At 44.2% G+C, this 19,831-nt stretch overlaps 1 protein-coding gene across 1 annotated transcript; it reads right to left on the bottom strand.

Moving 5' to 3' along the window:
- Window positions 1-7,779: 7,779 nt before the first annotated feature.
- SLC30A10 (solute carrier family 30 member 10) lies at window positions 7,780-18,128 on the bottom strand. Its single transcript, XM_075042619.1, has 4 exons — window positions 17,615-18,128; window positions 17,081-17,164; window positions 13,383-13,619; window positions 7,780-12,631 (listed from the first exon to the last, which is right to left on the bottom strand). The coding sequence occupies exons 1-4, from the start codon at window positions 18,126-18,128 to the stop codon at window positions 12,156-12,158; spliced, it is 1,311 nt and encodes a 436-aa protein (XP_074898720.1). The 3' UTR covers window positions 7,780-12,155.
- Between the last annotated feature and the right edge of the window lie 1,703 nt (window positions 18,129-19,831).

Genomic DNA, 19,831 nt, shown 5'->3' with positions numbered 1-19,831 from the left:
ACTTCTTCCTTAAAAAGTGTAATGGCAGTCAAATTAGTCAGAATTGTTTAATCATTCATACAAGAAAAGTTGCCCGTCTCAAGAGAAGTGCCCTTGTAATCACTTCTGTAAATACAGTTGTATTAATCTGGTACAGGATAACAGGTTCAAAGTTGTAAACCCTGGAAATCTTTTACCATATGAAATGTTATTATAAGCATTAACTCTAAATGTCTGCTTGTTATCATGACAGCAGCAGTTCCCTAGGGGTCGGGAGGTTTATGCTAAAGCACGTAGTGCTGAGTAAAGAGCACATATAAAGCTCTATTGCAACTGAACCCAAAACACCCTCTTTCCTTCCCTGCCCCAAACAACAAATTGAGAACAAGAGATGCATACAGGCTCATTGTTCCTGATTTTGTATTCACCCCAAGCTCTCTACAATACTTTTGAAGTCTTGAGAAAAATCATGCATCAGAAGGATGCTCTGGGGTTTTCCGAGTGCTGCTGGTGGGACATAGGAAACCAAGGTGGCAAAGGCAGAAAGGAACGGGTTGAGCGCGGGTCAGCCTCACGGCAGCCCCATCCAGCTGCAGTCTGGCCAGCCTGGTCTCGAATAAGATGAAATCTAGGTTTAAAAAATGGGTGGTTTGTCAGTGCTGTGGATGGGCAGGACCTCAAGGATGGTCTTGAGGATATCTGTGGTTGCTGCCAAAGGGAGAGCACTCAGTGGCTGGAGGGAGCTTCATCTCGGGAGTCACTGCGTGACCCTGAAGGACGTTGTAGAAAATGGTCTAGCCAAATTCTTCCTATAACCCTGAATTTACATGGTCTCCCACAAAAGCTTTGAGGGTTCACAAGTATTTCCTTAAGTAGCAACACTGCAGGGTATCTTTGTATCTATCCCCTTCTTTAAATTGCCTGAAACTAGTCACCGCAGCCTTTCCTTTTCACGTTGTTAGTAGTAGTAGTAATATTAAAAATCACTTCCACTTAGCCACAGTAACTGAGCTGAGTTTTCGTGCCTTCAAACTTTCTAACCTCTAACACACCACTTGATAGTTTTCAATAAAAAAAAGAGAAAATTGACCAGCAGTCTAATTTCAGCCTCTGGGTCTAGATATAGAACTAAGCAGCAGTTCTGTGAAGAACAAGTTAGTTTTCAAGCTGGCTGCTCTTTCAGGCCCTAGACCAGGCCGCTCTGAACACCTCCCATTTTGATTTTTTTCCAGGACTAAGCTAAGGAGGACTCCAAGCAGAAAGACAGCAAGGACAAGATGGCCAGAAGCATGCCAGCGAGGGAGAGATTGGCAGCCCTGGACAGATGGACAAGGAAGAAAGGAGATTAAGAAGGCACTGGGTGACAAGGGAAAAAGCATCTGAGAAGAGCAACTGGAAGGAAAATAATCAAAGGGATCGGAGGGGCCGGAGTTTGGAGCCCCCAGATAGAGTCAGGGTGGAGCAGGACCCGGCACGCTTGAGGAGGGGCGATACGAGCTGGTCAGATTATGGCCGTTGTTGCCAGCCAAAAAACACGCTGCAGCAGTAGTTACCCCCTGAGCAAAGCAGCTGGAGGGCTTTCCCCAGGGGAATGGCTGTATTTGGCCATCCGTGCCCTCTTCTTTTCTCCCTGTGCATGTCTAGCTAACTTTTAAGGACCACTTTTGTGCTCCTCTCTGTCCAAATCAACCACAGCAGGGAAAATCAGCGTGAACCTCATGACAAGGAAAGTCCGATTATTATGCTTCTGCCCTTTACGTTATTTCAGTACATAGCAGAAAGCTGCCTCACACAGCTCAGATCCACATGGCAGTGCTCATTAATGGTACAGAAAATATACTAAATACACACAAAGCCCTGCCACTAGACCCTGGCAGTTTCTGCCAGGCAGACGCACAACAATTTAAAGGGCAACTATGCAATCTTGACAATACTGAATTGGTCCAATTTCAAAGTGATAAGCAGGAAGGATATACCAGATAGAAGATATCAGGGATACCCAGCAAGCAGTATTTGTACAGCACGGTGACTAAAGCAGAAACTCTCATTTGCTGAATGGTAATAAATAGGGTCATACATACTCAGTATCATACACTCATATATATGTCAGTATAATGTGTGTGTATATATGTGAGAGTGCATGCAAAAATAAATACATGCATATACATGTATGTGCGTGTGCGTGTGTTAAATATAAGACATTTCTCCATTTCATCAGACCCTCTCTGCTGCTGCCGCTTGCTGTGGAAACAATCTCCATCCTATGGGAGAGATGTGCTCCCTCCCTTTCTTCCTTAGGGCTCCTTGTCCTGAGACCACATTGGCGCAGACTGCTTTTTGCTTTGTGTGTGTGTGTGTGTGTGTGTGTGTCCCATGCAAAGAAGGTTACCCTTACCCACACAGCAGCGGGCACGGGGGGCTGTACGAGGGATGCTGGATTCAAAGAAGGCACAGGCAAGCTGCCGAACTCCTTGGCCAAGTGAACAACTACTTTGAAAGAGGTCTGTGAGCCAGGCTCCTCTTTGTTCCCCTTGTCTCCCGTTGCTGCTGCCTCACATGATTGCTCTTTGGCCAGGACACAGAGTGCTTAAGAGAGAGAGTATTTGTCTTTCAGCAGGAAATGTAGCATCAGTGTTAGTTGGGGGTTGCAAATATAACATAATTAGCAGAAGCCTTTGTCTTCTACCAGAAATAATATATATATATGTACAAGAACAAGCGCCACTGTCGGCGGGAGGGGGGGGGGCATTGCCTTACTGCTCCATGGCCCTTGGAAATCCCCACTGTAGCCAGAAAAATAGATTTTCATCTCCTTGAGGTGACCGCTGAGTCGCTATGTAACCCCTCCTGGCTGTGCCAGCAGCCCAGTTCCCTGCCACATGGAGAAGAGCAGAGCACAGGGCCAAATTTTCAGCTGATGAAAATAGTCAGAACTTCCTTCTAGCCAACACACTTGTGCTCACTTCCACCAGCAGATAATTTGCTCCCGTGTTTCTGCATCGGGAGCCAAATCCCTTCCTTCTTGGGCTGGCAAAGGTGAAAACTGCAAGGACAGTGGTGCTCGGTCTGCCGAAGGCAGGCTTTGGTCATAGCCTTCACATCAACCCAACCACTAACCCAAAATGATCAGTTTGCTTCTTGGACTAGTACCCTGCCTTACAACCAGAAGGAAGCATAATCCATTTCACCATTTATAGAACTTCATAGCCCTTAGAATTCTACCTTCGGATCTCTGCCTTTGCTTTTTCCTTTCTTTTCAGTGCAGGCATACAGTGCTGGCATATTAGCATGAAAAGACGAGCCGGTGTTACTTTCAGGGGTAGATGGACTTACTGTGAATGTGAATCTAAGGAGCTGGTCAGTTAAGATTAGATTTCATATTTTGGATACTAAAGTGCAGAGAGCAAATTAGAGTTACTGAAAAAAAAAATTGAAAAAGCTCACACCTGGAGACAATAGGAATTAAGGGAAATCGTAAAAAAGCCTCAATACATTTCCAGGTAAGTAAGTCCCTTTCCTTCATTTAAAAAGCATCCAGGAGTAGGAGGCAGAAAGAAGACATATACACCACTGCCAACTTCTGGATGGCCTCAGAAATTGTGCTTGAAAGCGCAGTGGGTACTCAGAGAATGGGGTCTCGGGGGCCACCGTGGGAGCTGCGCAGGTTCCCACTCTTCCCTCGCCAAAAGCCTCAGCAAATCCTTCCCAGGCAGCAGCTGAAGTTGTTGGTCCCAAGGGATGCACGATGTCCCACGCCAGCTCTGGGGGAGAAGCAGGACCCTCTTCCTCCTCAGTGAGGGCTGGGGAGCAGCTCCTGTCAGCACCGTGCAAAGGCTCACAATTATTTTGGGGGCCCCGATTATCTCCCTCTGCCGTGACTTGCCAAGTACACCCAGACAATTTAGGGCTGATCAAACACCCACTTATGCTCTTAGAAATTACACAACACCAGAAACCTTCGCAAGTAGAAAAGTGCCCCCCAAATGGCAATGTCTCCAAAATCATTCGGGTGCAAAAGTTTGAAGCGTGCACCGGCCAGGACAAGAGCTGCAGGTGCTGCTGGTGGCTGTTTAGTGGCAGGGTAGACCATGCACGCTGCTGGACTCTTAAGCCCAGCCATAGGAAAACACTTTCTGTGAACAATTTGGGCAAAGGAAACTGGGGTATGCAGAAAGGCTACCATCCCTGCTCCATACTGCTGTTTTAGAAAGAAATAGCTAATTAAAGCAAGCGCTGTTCTGCAAGATATCATGGCATTTGTTGTGCTGGTTTCCCACCCCGTTTTAAAACTTGGGGGATCAGCTCATCCACATCAGATGCTTTTACAAAATTAATTTTTAAGGTGTATATTGAAGAAAAGATTGTTTTCTACCTCTTGAATTATGCAATCCTTTACCTACAGAACTTTCTGTACCCTAGCCTGTGGACCTACTGTGCCGTTTCAATGACTTCTATAATGTCTTCACAGGTTTATTTTCCCATACGTACCCTGAAGTCTCTTGCTGTAGTTTTGTTTCTGTCTCCTCGCCACAGGGTGGTCAGCAATATGTGGTTAAACAGACACAGAGCTTTATTAAACATGGGTGAACGCTGAAAAAAAAAAAAAAATACTGGACTGAAAGGAGGTAAAGCAAAGTGCAACACCACATCGAACGTGCCACTTGTCTTGCGCCTTCTGTTTCTAGAGCCATGCAAGCAGCCACGGTGATAGCGTTATCTGCTGACTGCACTGCTGATCTGGGCAGCCTTTCCCCTCCCAGCTCGCCCTGCACACTGATACAGCATGGCGTAGGTGTGGAAAAAGAGGAAACCTTTCAACCACAGATCCCAAGAAACCACCATCAGCTTCATCTCCTTTTCTATCTGCAGGTACTGCTACCTTGCAAAATAGCCCAGAGGCTCCGGGACCAAGGGCCTCATCAATATTAGCAAATTAAACAGTGACTGGGAATGAACTGTGATCATCTGTATTAGTAAGCAGTTCAAGCATTTCACAGCCTGCGACAATTACTGCTCTCCCCAGCCATTCCTGGGCACAGTCCAGAGTCAAGGACCTAATCTCAGTTGGCCATCAGCACGGAGCCACCCTCTTTTGAAGTGGATGGTATTTTACTAGCATAGATGCCAGGTCTTCTATGCCTGTTGGTCTCTGTGCCTGGGAATATTCCCAGGTATAATTAATTTCCTAATACGGTAGTAAATAACACTTCACAGTTATTCAAGTGCCTACTATCTCTATTGACCAAGATATGTGTTGCTTTAATCAGACAGCCAATGTCATTTCAGCAGAGACAAGTTCAGCACAAACCTTCAGGGCTGCTCTAGTGACCTCTCTGGAGAGTTGATGGTAAGCATTACAATTATGCCTCTCCATCTAGAATTCTACAGCAAAATAGCTCTCTGCCTGTAAAATACAGCTAGGCCTCAACAATAAATTCCATCTTTGCATCAGGGGGCAAAGCTTGTGTTCCTGAAGAGACAGAGGCTTACTCGTCCCCACTGAATACCCCATTAACTTCCCTCGACATTTCATTGTACATCTACTCTCAGTTTTACTGAACCTCCACCTTGCCCTAACTGGAAGATTTATCCCAACTATATTATCAATCTGCCAGGGAATTTAACTGACCCTTCATCATCCATTTGTGGCCACTATTATTTCCCCACTTCTTACTACAACTTTGGATCAGAAGAGGATCTCCACCAGATCAGAAAGTATTTACCCTCAGCAGATAGATGTTGTGCGCTCATCTGTGGGGAATCCACAGCAGTCTCCTAAAATATTCTTACAGAAGGGTGTGGGTTTAAAACCACACATTTGAAAGCCCAACAAGCTGTAATTGCAAATATATATTATAACTTGAATGCATAAACATTTTGCATACAGAAATATTGGATGCATAAGAAATCATACAGATTGTGGATTTTTTTTTTAGAAGCTGTTTTTAAAAATGCAACCTACTACATCCAGCCCAAACTCATCCTAGTTCTTCTGTGGCTTCTTGGAGGGTAGGTAAGTATCAAAACAGTAGCAGCCCTCCAATGCAGAAAATACTTTCTGCTCCAGAAGGACCCAGATACAAAATAAGGGCCTCTATGTAGACGAGAAGTCCTTGAATTTCAAGTGCCTTATGCCAGTCTGCACAGCAGGGAAACTGTTCATTAAATGTCAGGATTAAAACTGCATGCTCCAAATCTATCAACCCTTGTTTTTCTTGTCCTAAAATGGTGGTTTTCAACATTTATTGGTCAGAGTCTGATCTTAGCTCTTTGAAAAGCAATCCCAGGATCACTTGGGCAGCACTGCTGCAATCATTTTCATGTACAACCAATAACAGTTAGGTTAAACCCTCAACATTTATTTTCTATTCTTAATTCTTTTTTTTTTTTTTCCTCTTGAGCATATGTATTATTCTAATTTTATTTGTCAGGAATTGCTTTATAGAGTTTTCATTTCTGTCTCCCAATCCCAAGCCATGACACACAACGACTATTGACTCCTTATCGATCATTACTAACAAAAACATGTAGGTACATGGACAACTGGAAAATCAGACACAGTGGGGTAGGACCCAGGTGGCAGATGACTTGATATTGTTTTTAAGGAGAGAGGAACTCATGAGGTCACCTCCATGACTGCTGCTCTAAAAACAGCACCTAAATTTAGTGTTAGGCCTCATCTCATTTCTAACATGCACATTTAGGTCATTAAACCCAGAAGTGAGAGCGTTGTAGTTTAACCCCAGCCGGCAACGAAGCCCCACGCAGCCGCTCACTCGCTCCCCCACCAGTGGGACAGGGGAGAGAATCGGAAGGGTAAAAGTAAGAAAACTAGTGGGTTGAGGTAAAAACAGTTTAATAACTGAAATATTATAATAATAATAATTGTAATTAAAAGGAAAATAACAAAAAGAGATACCCAGCCTGCTCCTGAGCAGCAGCCCCCCAGCCAGCTTTCCCCCTAGTTTATACACTGAGCATGATGTCTTATGGTCTGGAATATCCCTTGTGTCAGTTTGGGTCAGCTGTCCCGGCTGTGTCCCCTCCCAACTCCTTGTGCCCCCCCAGCCTCCTCGCTGGTGGGGTGGGGTGAGAAGCAGAAAAGCCCTTGGCTCTGGGTAAGCACTGCTCATCAACAACTAAAACATCAGCGCATTATCAACATTTTTCTCATCCTAAATCCAAAACACAGCATTGTACGAGCTACTAAGAAGAAAAGTAACTCTATCCCAGCTGAAACGAGGACAGAGAATCTCAAAGCGCTCCCGAGCCTGACGTCACACATACAGTCAGCTTTCTGCATGTGGCAACATCCTCGCTCCCGCAGAGGTGCGAATCTGAAGAGCGCGCGAGCAGGAGAGCTGTTGAGCAGAAGCTGCAGCTGAACGCGGAATGAGCAGGCATCGCCAGCAGAGCCAGGCGGCGACACGGCAGCTGCGCTCTGTGAGGAGCCCATCCAGCTCTTGCAGCCAAGATCCTTGCCTGGTACCCTGGAGTTACGAGCCATAAATTCATTCCCAGATTCGGAAACTCTAGGCTGCTTGCAGAGGAAAACCTTTGAGTGGCGTTCCCCTTTTCTTCCAAATATGTAACAAAATTTGCAGCGTTAACAAGCTCACAGGTTAAGAACAAACTTTACTCCTACAAAGGTCTTAAAATTTTCCACGTTGACACAAGCTCTCTATTGCTAACATATATCAAGCTCAGAACAACAGGTTTATTTAAAAATACACTTTATTTACAAGACATTCAAACTTCATTTTGAAAAAAAAAAACCTGTACATAACTTTAAGTAATTTTTCACTAATAGTTAATAAAACCACAGTGAAATTTACAATTCATTGATTCAGCAATCATGGAAATTACATTTTGGCACATTATTTAAGTCACATAATGAACAGAAAAACTGGAGGAAACTTTTAAGCAACACAACTCCATAAATGTAACAAATTTACACAGTGACATACTGAGGTATCACTGTTCAAATAAAGTATTTAACATAGAAAGTGCTTCCACTGTACAGCACAATAAGTAGTGGAACCTACAGAAATCTTCACAGCTTTTGAATTATCTTGTCAGAAACGTCCCTTTTACCTGCTTTCCAATTAGTCATCCAAGCTTTCCCCTAAGCTGTTAATGAATGACTAATGAACCCTACTAATTCCATTATACCAGCTCAGGTTTAGAAACCAACCTTCTTTAAAAAGTTGGTTCAGGTGGAGTGTTTGTGAAGAATTTAAGTATATATAAATATTTATATCTCAGGATGACTACTTAGACAACACTTCTACACAGACCACAGGACATAAAATAGTCCTTGGAGAAGCTCACGTCAAGCCATCCATAGACCTTGGGTGGTGAACTTCACTTTGGGGAAAATTTGGATGCTGGCACATTCCCTTCAAAGTTCAGAATAAAAGGGAGCATTCAGGACAGTAAGTGTTATAATCAGATAGGGGAGGGGGGACGGTATAGGAAGAACTAAACAAGGTCAAAAGGTTGTTTGCAATGGTAACGTGTATCACATAGCAAAAACAGAAAGCAGGTGAATTTGAATAAAATAGAGTGCAAAAATTAAACCAGTGCATAAAAGAGGTATTTCTAAATGGTATTATAGGTACATGACCATGATCAGAAGGCTAGCAAAACCATACTGCTTTTATTGAAGAGACAAAGAATAAGAAAAACATTAAGAGGAAAAAACCCACGGTTGCACTACAAGTCAAAATAAGTATCATGAAGGACACAAGGAAAAGGAAGTCAGTTGAAAACTTGGTAAAACAAAGGCAATACTCCTAAAAACAGCATCAGTTATTTTTCTTTACATAGAAGAGCAAAGGCAGTTTAGAGAGTTACAGAAGAAGGAAAAATTAACAATCAAATTGGCACATTTGGCACATACCAAAAGGTGACAAAAAATTTTTTCACTTTAAGAAAAGGCCCATGACTGATGAAGGCCAGTAAATTGCTTTTGCATTCAATGCCATGTTAATTTATTCCAGGTTTCAATTTTACTCCAAAACTGTCTGGCAAGGCTAGCAAATGTTTTGTTGACATACAGCTAGGTCACATGTATGACTGGTTATGGATCAGAGGGCCACATTAGTTGGACAACCAGTTGAAAGTCACCTGTATTTTAAGCAGATTTCCATTGCTACAGACAGTGATGGACAGACAGGGGCAACCACTGCAAAAGAACCCGAATACCATAACGATGCAATCATAAGGGATTACAGAAAAGAGATTTGATGACAGTACCATACGCTACAAAACTGAATTTAGAACAAGTGCCCATAGATAAGGGCAAATACTGAAATATACTGTATTTCAAAATGAGGTAAGCCTACTTCAAGAGACTTAGAAGTGATATGCCAAGAACTGAAGGGGAATAAGCCAATACAAAATACACACTGATTAGCATGAAGTCTTCTACAGAAGTAGAGAGGGGCCACACAGTACAGCCTAGCTGTGACACACTTAAAACAGAGAAGAAAAATATTTTGTTGCGAGACTCAAAGGAAGGCAAGGATACCAAGTCAGAAACCTTAGCTGAATACCCTGAAGGTCCCTACACAGAAAAAGCAAGGTTCTTATCAATAACATGGCTCTGTTGGGTTTGCTTGCTTAAGTAATAAAGCAAATTTAAAATCTGCTTGTTTTCTAGACCTGAAGATTTCTATAATCCCTGGTATTTTCCTATTTATTCACAAGCAACAATTACAGTACACTCAAAAAAAAGTTTCAGGATGTTACTTCATTGTATTTTCAGGTTACAACACTTTTAAAAACTTAAAAAACATTGATAAGCACAGTTTTAACAAACACTGGAAGGATAAAGAAAAAGATGGTAGATTTTGTCAAATGCCCCAACATTACACATACTAGTTTTGTCTAATTCCAGAGTAAACAATACTGCCATTCCATCTTTCAACCATTTAATAGAATGTATATATAAAAAAATTACCTGATTTAAGACACAAATGCATAATTATAAAAGGGTGCTTGCTTTAGAGGATATCTGGGAAGCAAGTTCTCCCATAGACTTTGTTGTTATTTTGGGAGCCTTCTATTCCAGTTCTCAGAAAAACTATAAATATATTTGTTGTTTACATCTAAACCTCAACATTTAGACATCATCACAGATTAAAATAAGGACAAAAAGAACAGAGGAAAGGGCTGTCTTACTTCATGCTACACGCTTTTAAAAGATAGAGCAATTCTTAAAATGTTTCCTGATTTACATTAATGCGTGCAATAACTGCCAAGCAAGATCCTGCTGCTTTCACCTCTGCTGTTGCCAACAGAATCAGACAGAGTGCAGGATCAAGCTTTAATTATACTAACACATAGTTTAATGTATATAATACAAACCTACAACGGAAGGCTATAAAATATATTAGTTCAGCCAAGAATCTGTTCAAAAGGCGTAAGTACAATCTAGAAACGTGCTATTTAGACTGCAATCACTGCTTCAGTAAATACCATTTTCCAAGCAGCAAAATATCCTGCTGTGTGTTTTAATATTCATTGACTTAATGTAATCATCCTTATTAATAAGGAGTTGGCTGCTTTCAAGCCAGCTTTACAAGGAGGTCCTGGTATTTTCCCAGCCCAGGCAGGAAATCAGTTTGCCCTTTCTGTTAAGGTGTCACTGAGGTAAAGACACCACTATTTTATAAAGGTGTCCCTATGAATAAATGGATAAAATAGCCTGCCCAGGCCACACAGACCACTGAAAGGCTGCTTTTGACAGCAAGATGTATTTGAAAGCTTCTGGATCCGGTCTGTATAGCCAGTGAGGCTAAGCACCACACTCTCTGTGGATTAGGTAGTGGGTCTCCTCTCCCAGAAACCTGGAGAACACACCTGACCTAAATCCAGCACTGGTGACAGGGCACGTCATCTTGTTTTCCTTAGAGCATGCTTGCCTACCTTCAAAAAGAGCAAGCAGCAAAAACATAATGGAACTGCTTCACTAAATACACTTTGAAATACACCTTTGGGCAGGGGGACGAGGAGGAGGGCAAAGGGGAGGGCTTAGACCTTTAAAACAAACCAACAAGAAATAATTGAGATTAAACCAGGAAAAGTTCCCTGTAATTTTTTTTAAAGCTCCCTCTAAGGGATAATACTGCATATAAAACTTTAAAGGGACTTTCTTAATTAATACTGTATGAAATTATGTCTTAACAATAGAACTGCAGAATTTTAACTGTTCATAATAGACACATTAGCTTATTTATTCAGCATGAATAATGACAGACATTCAGTGTTAAAGACACTGCAATCATCCTGCACAATGATGAATTAAGACCGTGGCTATTATAACTTCTGTTGTCAGGAGAAAAAAAAAATAAAAAAGACTGAGTTGTACACAATCACAACAGCGAACAAGGTAAAGTTAATTGGATGACTGCCTGCACTTCCATTTGCTAGAATCAGTACAGACAACGTTAGTAAGTCTTTCTTTGCTTTCATGACAAGAAGTCTATTCTTTAGCATACTTATCTGTGATTAGGGTAGGACTCCAGTATTACTAGTTGAGAAGCAAGACCAGCTTCCGCTCTGTCCCTAAATACAGGAGTCAATCAAGAAAACAAAGGAAGCAAAAATTCCTGAGTGCTTCCCGTCCCCCTTAGACACTCTTAATTTCATTCACAAACCCCACTGGCCAGAAGCACAAGTGTTACTGTTAAACAGGAACTGTCTATGGCAAAAATGGTTTTAAGGATCAGTAAAGCATCTCTACTGAAGTCCTTTATAAATATACAGTACTTTAGCCCAGGACAATTGTTAACTGGCCACAGGGCTTTCAGGAAACAGGTCACTTCAGCAGAAAAGGCCAGAGTTTCATTCCCAGTGCCACTGGCCATTAACTGCAAGCATCAGTGCAGACAGCAATACACCCCACCCACTCTAACAACAGAAATTCACATGTAGTTTGGTAAGGAACTGGGTTAGGCTGTATCAAAAAAATCTTACATGAATGCAACGCCCTTCGTGGAAATATTAATCCTTATTTCAGATACAAGGGGGTTTTAGGTGTATTTTGGTTTACAGCTAAAGCACAGAAATCTTTTTGCCACACCAACTTCAGCTACAACCACCAATGACCCCCCTTCCCAGCCAGGATACATTTGTTCTATGAAAACATTATGCAGAGTAGAGGGAATTGCCTAAAGTCGTGTACTGCTCAACTGTGATTTCTCATCAGACTTGTCACAATTTTTAACATTTTTAATGCTATCCTCTGCCAGTGGGTACTCGATAGGGATTTCAATATCGTTTTTACTTGAACCATTGTCTTTATGCAGTTCAGAAAGGCAACTATCGTTTTTCTCAGTATAGCCATTAGTTTTAGCCAGGGGGGGCTCCCGCTGACTGCAGCACAGCTGAGAGTCACAAGCTTTTGAGATGCAGGGTGAGCTGCACAGTAGCTGGGAGGTCTTGTGGTCAATGTACTCGGGCTGGATGGTCACAGAATGGATCCCTGCTTCGTGGAAAACCTTCCGAATTTTATAAGCAGCATCTTGGTAATCAGTAGGGGTTTGGCACTTGATATGAAGAGTAGCAATATTCTTCCCACCTGCAAGCTCCCAAACATGCACCTCATGAAGGCTGCTAACCCCTGGTACACGAGCTAGTCTGTCAGCTGGAAGACATAAGAGAAAGATATTAAAGGCTTTTGTGTACTGGCTAATTACCAGCTTTCTCATTAAGAGCCCTATCTGAAAGCAGCAGTCTGCGAACTATCTTTTAAAAAGAGCTGTACTTAGTAAAATATATCTGCTCCCAGCTGCCTTCAGTTCAGTCTCCAGATGACCACACGAGCAGGCCACCCTTCCTTCTGGGTTCACCTGTCCCTCAGGCTCCCAAACAGCAATTTACCAGCTGTTCACAGAAGCGTTAGAGCACCTCTTCCTTGGCCAAGACACCCATCTTCTGGTTTCTTTAGGTCTCAGCACAGTGGAATTCCAGAAATACCCAGTGCTACTCCACAATTAACCAGTGTGAACAATGCCAGAGAGCTACAAAATTAACCAACCTTAATGGAAATGTCTAAGCTGTTTTGGAAGCCTTTTGGAAGAAGCCGCTGCTGGGTTGGGAAATACTGTAATTCAATGTTGTTTCTTTCACAAACACCCCACACAAAGCATTAACAGCTCAAGACCTGGCATTTTTGATGTATTGTTGGAGTACCACATTCTCAAAATGCATGCTTTAACTAATCCAGAGAGATTTGAGTCATGTTGCTAGGACACAGGCATGTGACTATTTCTCACAGTTCTTGAGAATTTAGAGCTATTACAAGTAAATAATCCAAACATGTCATTCCAGAAATAACATATGCATTGAAATATATCATTAAAATTAATAGCATTTCAACAACAAATTTGACTTACTCAGTAGTTGCATATTAACACCTTTGGGAACCATCTGCAACAAAATAGTTGAGGTCTCCTTGATAAGTGGGAATGCAGAAGACAAGATGATGAACACCATAATTATTGTCAGGCTTGGATCGATGTAGCACTGCCAGTTACACGGAGCATTCCCCAGAGGAAGTACATGGAAGATTGTAGCAGCAACTACCACGACCACAGATCCAAGTGCATCTCCCATAACATGTAAAAGAACACCTGAAACAAATGGCACAATTTCCATTAGAGGGGGTTTTTGGGCGGGGAGGAGGAGAGCAATGCTGCATTTTGCAAGTCTGTTCTAATTGACACAGTATTCCAGACACTAACATCATAACCGAAGTTTTCAATAACAGCTTTCAGAACAAAATAGCAAGGGAAATACTGACTCTGAACCACAGCTGCTTAAGTGGGATGCATTATTAAACATGTAGGGTATGCTAGCAACTGCGGTCCAACTGCAATGCCATGGCAACGTAAAATGTGTTTGCTTAAATGCCTGCAGATTATTAAGAGATCCTGGCACATTAAATCTGAATTCTCAATTAAAAATTGATGACTAAATCAATCTGTTCTACCTTGAAGCTAAGAGAGCCACAGACCACCCCCAGTAACAGTTATTCTCCTCCATCAGCTTCTATGACACTGTTGAAATCTGAAAAATTACCTAAGTGAAACCTATGGCTCCAAATGCCCTCAAACTCCAATTTTTGGATCAAGCTTGATTACTAGTCATATTAAACCTTGTCCCACCAACAGTACTAGCTCTCAGACCCCCCCAAAAAATTGGAATCTAGTTTGAGAGTCAGTCACATGGACTCCATGGTTTAATATGTGCCTGGACTACTCTTAATTGAGAGGAATGCTGGGTACCACTTTTTACATCTATAGGAATGTCTTCGCACAAAAGGTAAAGACACAAAACAGGCTCTTTTAATAACATATTTTTAGCTGCCCTTTCAACTACAATGACCACAGTAGTCTTCTTGCTATAAAGTTACAATAATCTAAGAACTCATTTTTTCTTTGTTTTTACTGCTTTACATAATCTTCCCTCTTCCCATCATTGCTCAGATGCACTCCAGTTTTGTCAGTCTTTACCGTTCAGACTCGGTTTTCATTCCAGCCCATGCCTAATTCATAACATCTCTCAACATACGAAGTTAATTTCTTTGTCAATACTTTTCATTCAGAGCCCGTGAGAGAATAAAATGGACCATCTCCTTTTAACATCCCTACAACAAGCACTTCCAAGAGCTTCACTCCAATTTAATCACTTCCTCTGGGCTGGAGAAGCTGTAAAAGGCTCCCTCCGAAACTCACTAACAACACAGCGAAGAGTTTTGACACAGGATTAGACCTAGAGCTGTGCCAGTGCTCCTGTTTCTTGCCAGCTCTGTGCATGAACGTTGATATTCTGTGTGAGAAATGAAGGCAATAACCACTGGAGTTCCTCTGAATCACTTGGGTCAGATAAGAAAGTACAAGCTTCCAGTGAGTCCAGCTCTTTCTGCTGATGTTCTGCCCCATTTGGCAGACTCCCACAGGGTTTTACTCCTCCTAACAGTGTTGCAGTGTTTCCTTTTCATTTACAAATTAACCCTGATTCAGCACAGGCTATCAGCTATTGCACTAACAAGGGGGACAGGCAGGATGCAATTGCCAAGGCAACTAACTAGAGAGCACAGCTTAGAAAGAACAGGAAAATGTTTCAGAAAGTCTTTTGAATTAAGAAAAAAGGAAGTATGTCAGAATTTGGATAAATTATGAATTGAGAATACGGAATTTGGAAAATGCTTATTTTTACATTACTAACACCATTAACATGTATGTCTTGGTTAGGCATCACATAATGATGTGACAGAATGTAGACAGAAATGAACCCATTTCCCTATCGATCCCCAAAAGCTATGGTTATAAGATAGAGCCGAAAATGAATTTTTATTAGATAAAGTCAGTATGGTAAGACCATAGGTAACGCATAGTTTCCAACAGCTTGTGTTGGAAAGTCTGAACGACTCTGCATATGCTCAAGAAGTAAAAGGAGTAATTTTACACACACTGCAATAATTAATCCTGTCAGGCAGAATGTATGGATTCCTGTTCCTACCACTTTTAAAATCAAGGAAGCAGCTTCTCTGCCAATCTGTTTTGTCCAGCCATGTTTTTCAGGGAGGTTCGATTCTATAATGTACAGAATTTTTTGCCAAGTGATTATGAAGTTAAGTATAGCTATGTAACTAACTTCAAAGGAAAAACATAGATTTTGAATTGGAATTTTAAACACACATATCTGTAGTATTGGCTACAGAAGCAAGGAATATTTGTAAGGACAACAAAAATAGATTTTGCAAAGATGACATACTAAAGTAGCACTTAAAGAAAAACTCTCTTTTTAAAAATCAAAGACGACAGGTATCTTAAAATAACTGACACAAAACTCCTTATCCTTCAGACATTTTTGAGGGTTTCCAGCATCGTTATGCCTAAGCACTGTCATTCAGGCAAGTAAGACCTTCACTAAAATATACTCATTGGTTTCTTATTCTTCTCTCCTCCATCCCTGAAACTGACAGTTTTCTTTTCCTGCTCCAATAATCTTACCACTATAATGCTATAATATCCAGTGACACCACCTTCTAGACTTTCAGGAAAGTGGTGTGGCTCTAGCACGTGGTTTGATTTCCAAAGTGTCTTCCCTTACAGACACACCTGTGTAACTCTGAAAACACTTTTGAAAGACAGGTAGACAGACACGCACCAAAAAAAAAAAACCCAAATCAGGTGCCTGACTGCCGTGTCGGCCTCTTTAAGTTGAATTCACGTGATGCCAACTTACATGACTTTGGAGGAATATCAGATGCTGATAGGTGATCATAAGAAGGCTGAAACTACTATTCTCTACCTTTCTGTTTCAGCTGACAGCCCTTTCCTTGGGGACAAACTCAATGTTTAATATATTCAAAGATACCTGCTTTTGAATAGGCCTGTAAACCTGTATGCATACAAACACCTATACAGAGAGGGAGAGAGGCACTTGGTTAATTTATTCCAAGAAGCAGCTATACAGTTTCACCCCACAGATACCCAGAGAGCTGCTGAATTACAAGGTAATAAGGGCCAAACCTATCATAGCCTCTCTCAGGGACAGGTTCACAGTTCAAGGACGTGGAAAAACACTGTGCTGAAGCACCAGTTTCAGCACCTTTTTCCTTGTGCTGACAATAAAACATTATCAACCTTGGGATTTAAAGAAATTTTGTTTTCTGCCCAAAAGTATTTGAAAGTTGAAAACTGCTCAACTACTACAGCAGTGACACTCAAAGAAGCGCCTCATAGCTACCTGCTTTACCTTCCTATAAGGCCTCTAGTGACTTGAGCTTAGTGAAACAGGCTTTGCCTCCTTTCCAAAGAGTTCAGCTGCACTCTTCTAAAGAATTAAAATCAAATTGTGAGCACACTCGGAGCCAAATCAGCAGCACACTATTTTGCTATTATCTATGCTATTCCGTACAACCAAACCCCTTCTGCTAAAGATAACTGCGTTCAGATACATAGAAGAGTCCTGGGTTTTTGCTCCATTTCTTACTGATATTGGGGGAGGGGGGAGGGAGTCTGAAATGGAAATCAGAGAGTGTTTAAAGTTAATATAATATTAGCAGTATACTCCCATGCTGTACCTCTGATGTTCAAGGCTTCAGACTTTCTCTCTTTTTTCTTCTCAGGCCCCTCTTCAGGGCTTTTTTGGTCATTTGGTGAATCACCTGCATTCAAAGAAGAAACGCTGTGTTGTGTATAAGTTCTACAAACAGAAAAAACATCAACCTTCTCAAAACCAACTTATTTCAAAGATGACAAGAAGAAAAAAAAAAAAAACACAAACAAGCCAAAACATCTTCCAGGCAGCTCTCTGCGCAACGCCGCCTCCCCCCATCCCGAGCGGACGCCCACCAGCCCGGTGTAAAGTACAAGGTGAAAGAGGCAGCGGGCGTCTGAGCGAGGTTAGAGACATTCCCCGGGGCCCGTGAGCGGGTTTGGGGCTCGGAAAGGGCCCAGAGGATGGGTCCGGCAGCTCGGCGGGTTCCGGGGACGAACGGGAGGGACAGAGGGGACGGGGAGGGATGGGGAAAGGCGTGAGGGGTGGGGAGAGGCGCGGGACACGAGGGGAAGGCCGGGCAGCGAGGCGAGGCGGCGAGGATGCAGCCGAAAGGCACCTGCTTCATCCGCCTCCCCCGTCGGGGCGCCGCCGGGCACGGCCCGCAGCACGGTGGTGGCGGGCGTCAGGGCGGGCGGTCGACGGCGACGGCAGCAGGCGCCCCAGTCCTGGAAGACGAGGAGGCCCACGAGGTTGACGGCAAGGCCGAGGGTGCCGACGATGAGCACCAGCTGGGCGTCGTCGATGGGCTCGGGCCGGGCGAGGCGGAGGATGGCCTCCACGAAGATGGTGAAGCAGAGCGCGGTGAGGAAGACGGCGTTGCTGAGGGCCCCCACCGCCTCGGCGCGGCTGTAGCCGTAGGTGGCGCGGGGGCCCCGGCGGCTGCGGCGGGCGATGAGCCCGGTGGAGAGGCCCACGCAGAGGGAGATGAGGTCCGAGAGCATGTTGAAGGAGTCGGACACCAGCGCGATGGAGTTGCCCAGGTAGCCCGACACCAGCTCGGCCACGAAGAAGCCGACGGTGAGCACCAGCATGAGGATCAGCCGGCACGTCTTCCCCGAGTACCGCCCCATGGCGACGGCGGCGGCCGGTCCCCCCCCAGCGCCCCTCTCCCCGCTAGCGCCGGGCCATGCCCCGCCGCCGAGCAGGCAGCGCCGCCGGCCCCGCAACAAGTACGCCCGCCCCAGCCCGCGGCGCCAGGCCCCGCCCGCCGCCCGGCCCCGCGGGGAGGGCGCCGGCCGCCCGCACCGCCCCGCCGCCTCAGCCGCCTCAGCCGCCTCCGCCTCCCCGGGTGGGAGGCTGCGGGGACCCCCCCCCTCCCGCTGCTCGCCCCGCCGCCCCCGGGGCTCACGTTAGGAGCGAGCGCGGGTGAGATAGGAAATGGCGAAGAGGCGGATAAACGGGAATAAAAGAGGGGCCGCGGGGAGGCGCGAACCTGCGGCCCCGGCGTGGGTGGGCAGAGGCACCCGCAGAACGGCGGCCGCCCGGCCCCGCGGGTCCCACCGCGCTGCCCCAGGGCGGACCCACCCATTCTACTCCCTTGGCCCTTCGGTGGTGGCTGCGGTGCCAAGTCAAAGGACAGAGTGCCACCTACCGAACCAGGTAGTTTCCTGCTGCTAGCCCTCAGGAAGGTGTCTCAAAATAGTACCTAAGTGTGCACGCATCCGTCATCGTCCTACCAGAAAAGTAATTTCACGCTTCTTTTTAACCCTCAGAACAGTCTGCCAGAAGCATAGTAAGCGACTAAACCTCTGCCTTGTATTTGTAGGTTTATTTCTTCTTGTTGTTGTTATGACAGTTCTTGGGAAAGTGACAGCCCTGCACGCAAGTGGAAAAAGAACAGAGCCGGACTGCTAATGCGGCATTTCGAGAGGATGGGAGCAACTGAACAGTCAAAGGAGGTGATGGGAAATTAAGTCATCCTCAACTCTGGGGTTCCCGATAACAGAACTGGGCCCCAAAAGAACAAACTTAAATAAAAGCCATAAGACCTAAAGAAAATAACATCCTTAAAATTATATCCTGCAAGAGTCTGAAGTATTTCAATTATGCAAGAGGCACACCAGTGCAGGAGTTACTGCTTCAGCAACTACAATTCACACTGAAGTGCCCCATCAAATATTTCACCACACTTGACAAAGCATACATTGCTATCAGATAATAAACCAGCATGGCCAGGGAACACAATCATGTCCCTCCTACCTGTTGTGGTTTAACCCCAGCTGGTAACTAAGCCCCACACAGCCGCTCACTCACTCCGCCTCAATGGGATGGGGGAGAGAATCGGAAGGGTAAAAGTGAGAAAACACCTGGGTTGAGGTAAAGACAGTTTAATAGGTAAAGCAAAAGCTGCACGCGCAAGCAAAGCAAGACAAGGAATTCCTTCCCCACTTCCCATGGGCAGGCAGGTATTCAGCCATCTCCAGGAAAGCAGGGCTCCGCCACGCATAATGGTGACTTGGGAAGACAAACGCCATCACCCCGAACATCCCCCCTTCCTACTTTTCCCCCAGCTTTATATGCTGAGCATGACGTCATATGGTCTGGAATATCCCTTGGGTCAGTTTGGGTCAGCTGTCCCGGCTGTGTCCCCTCCCAACTCCTTGTGCCCCCCCAGCCTCCTCACTGGTGGGGTGGGGTGAGAAGCAGAAAAGCCCTTGGCTCTGGGTAAGCACTGCTCAGCGGTAACGAAAACATCCCCGTGTCATCAACACTGTTTTCAGCACAAATCCAAAACATAGCCCCATACCAGCTACTATGAAGAAAATTAACTCTA

This window comes from Buteo buteo, chromosome 12 (genome assembly GCF_964188355.1).
Source record: "Buteo buteo chromosome 12, bButBut1.hap1.1, whole genome shotgun sequence".
NCBI classification, from domain to species: domain Eukaryota; kingdom Metazoa; phylum Chordata; class Aves; order Accipitriformes; family Accipitridae; genus Buteo; species Buteo buteo.
This window is presented reverse-complemented; position numbering and strand designations above follow the sequence as displayed.

Excerpts from the sequence above, each read along its gene's own strand:
- SLC30A10 (XM_075042619.1), bottom strand. The coding sequence starts at position 18,128 with ATGGGGCGGTACTCGGGGAAGACGTGCCGGCTGATCCTCATGCTGGTG. Across the intron at positions 17,165-17,614 it reads GGGGGAGGCGGATGAAGCAG|GTGATTCACCAAATGACCAA; the intron begins GTGCCTTTCGGC and ends CTTTGAATGCAG. Across the intron at positions 12,632-13,382 it reads TGTTAATATGCAACTACTGA|CTGACAGACTAGCTCGTGTA; the intron begins GTAAGTCAAATT and ends TATGTCTTCCAG.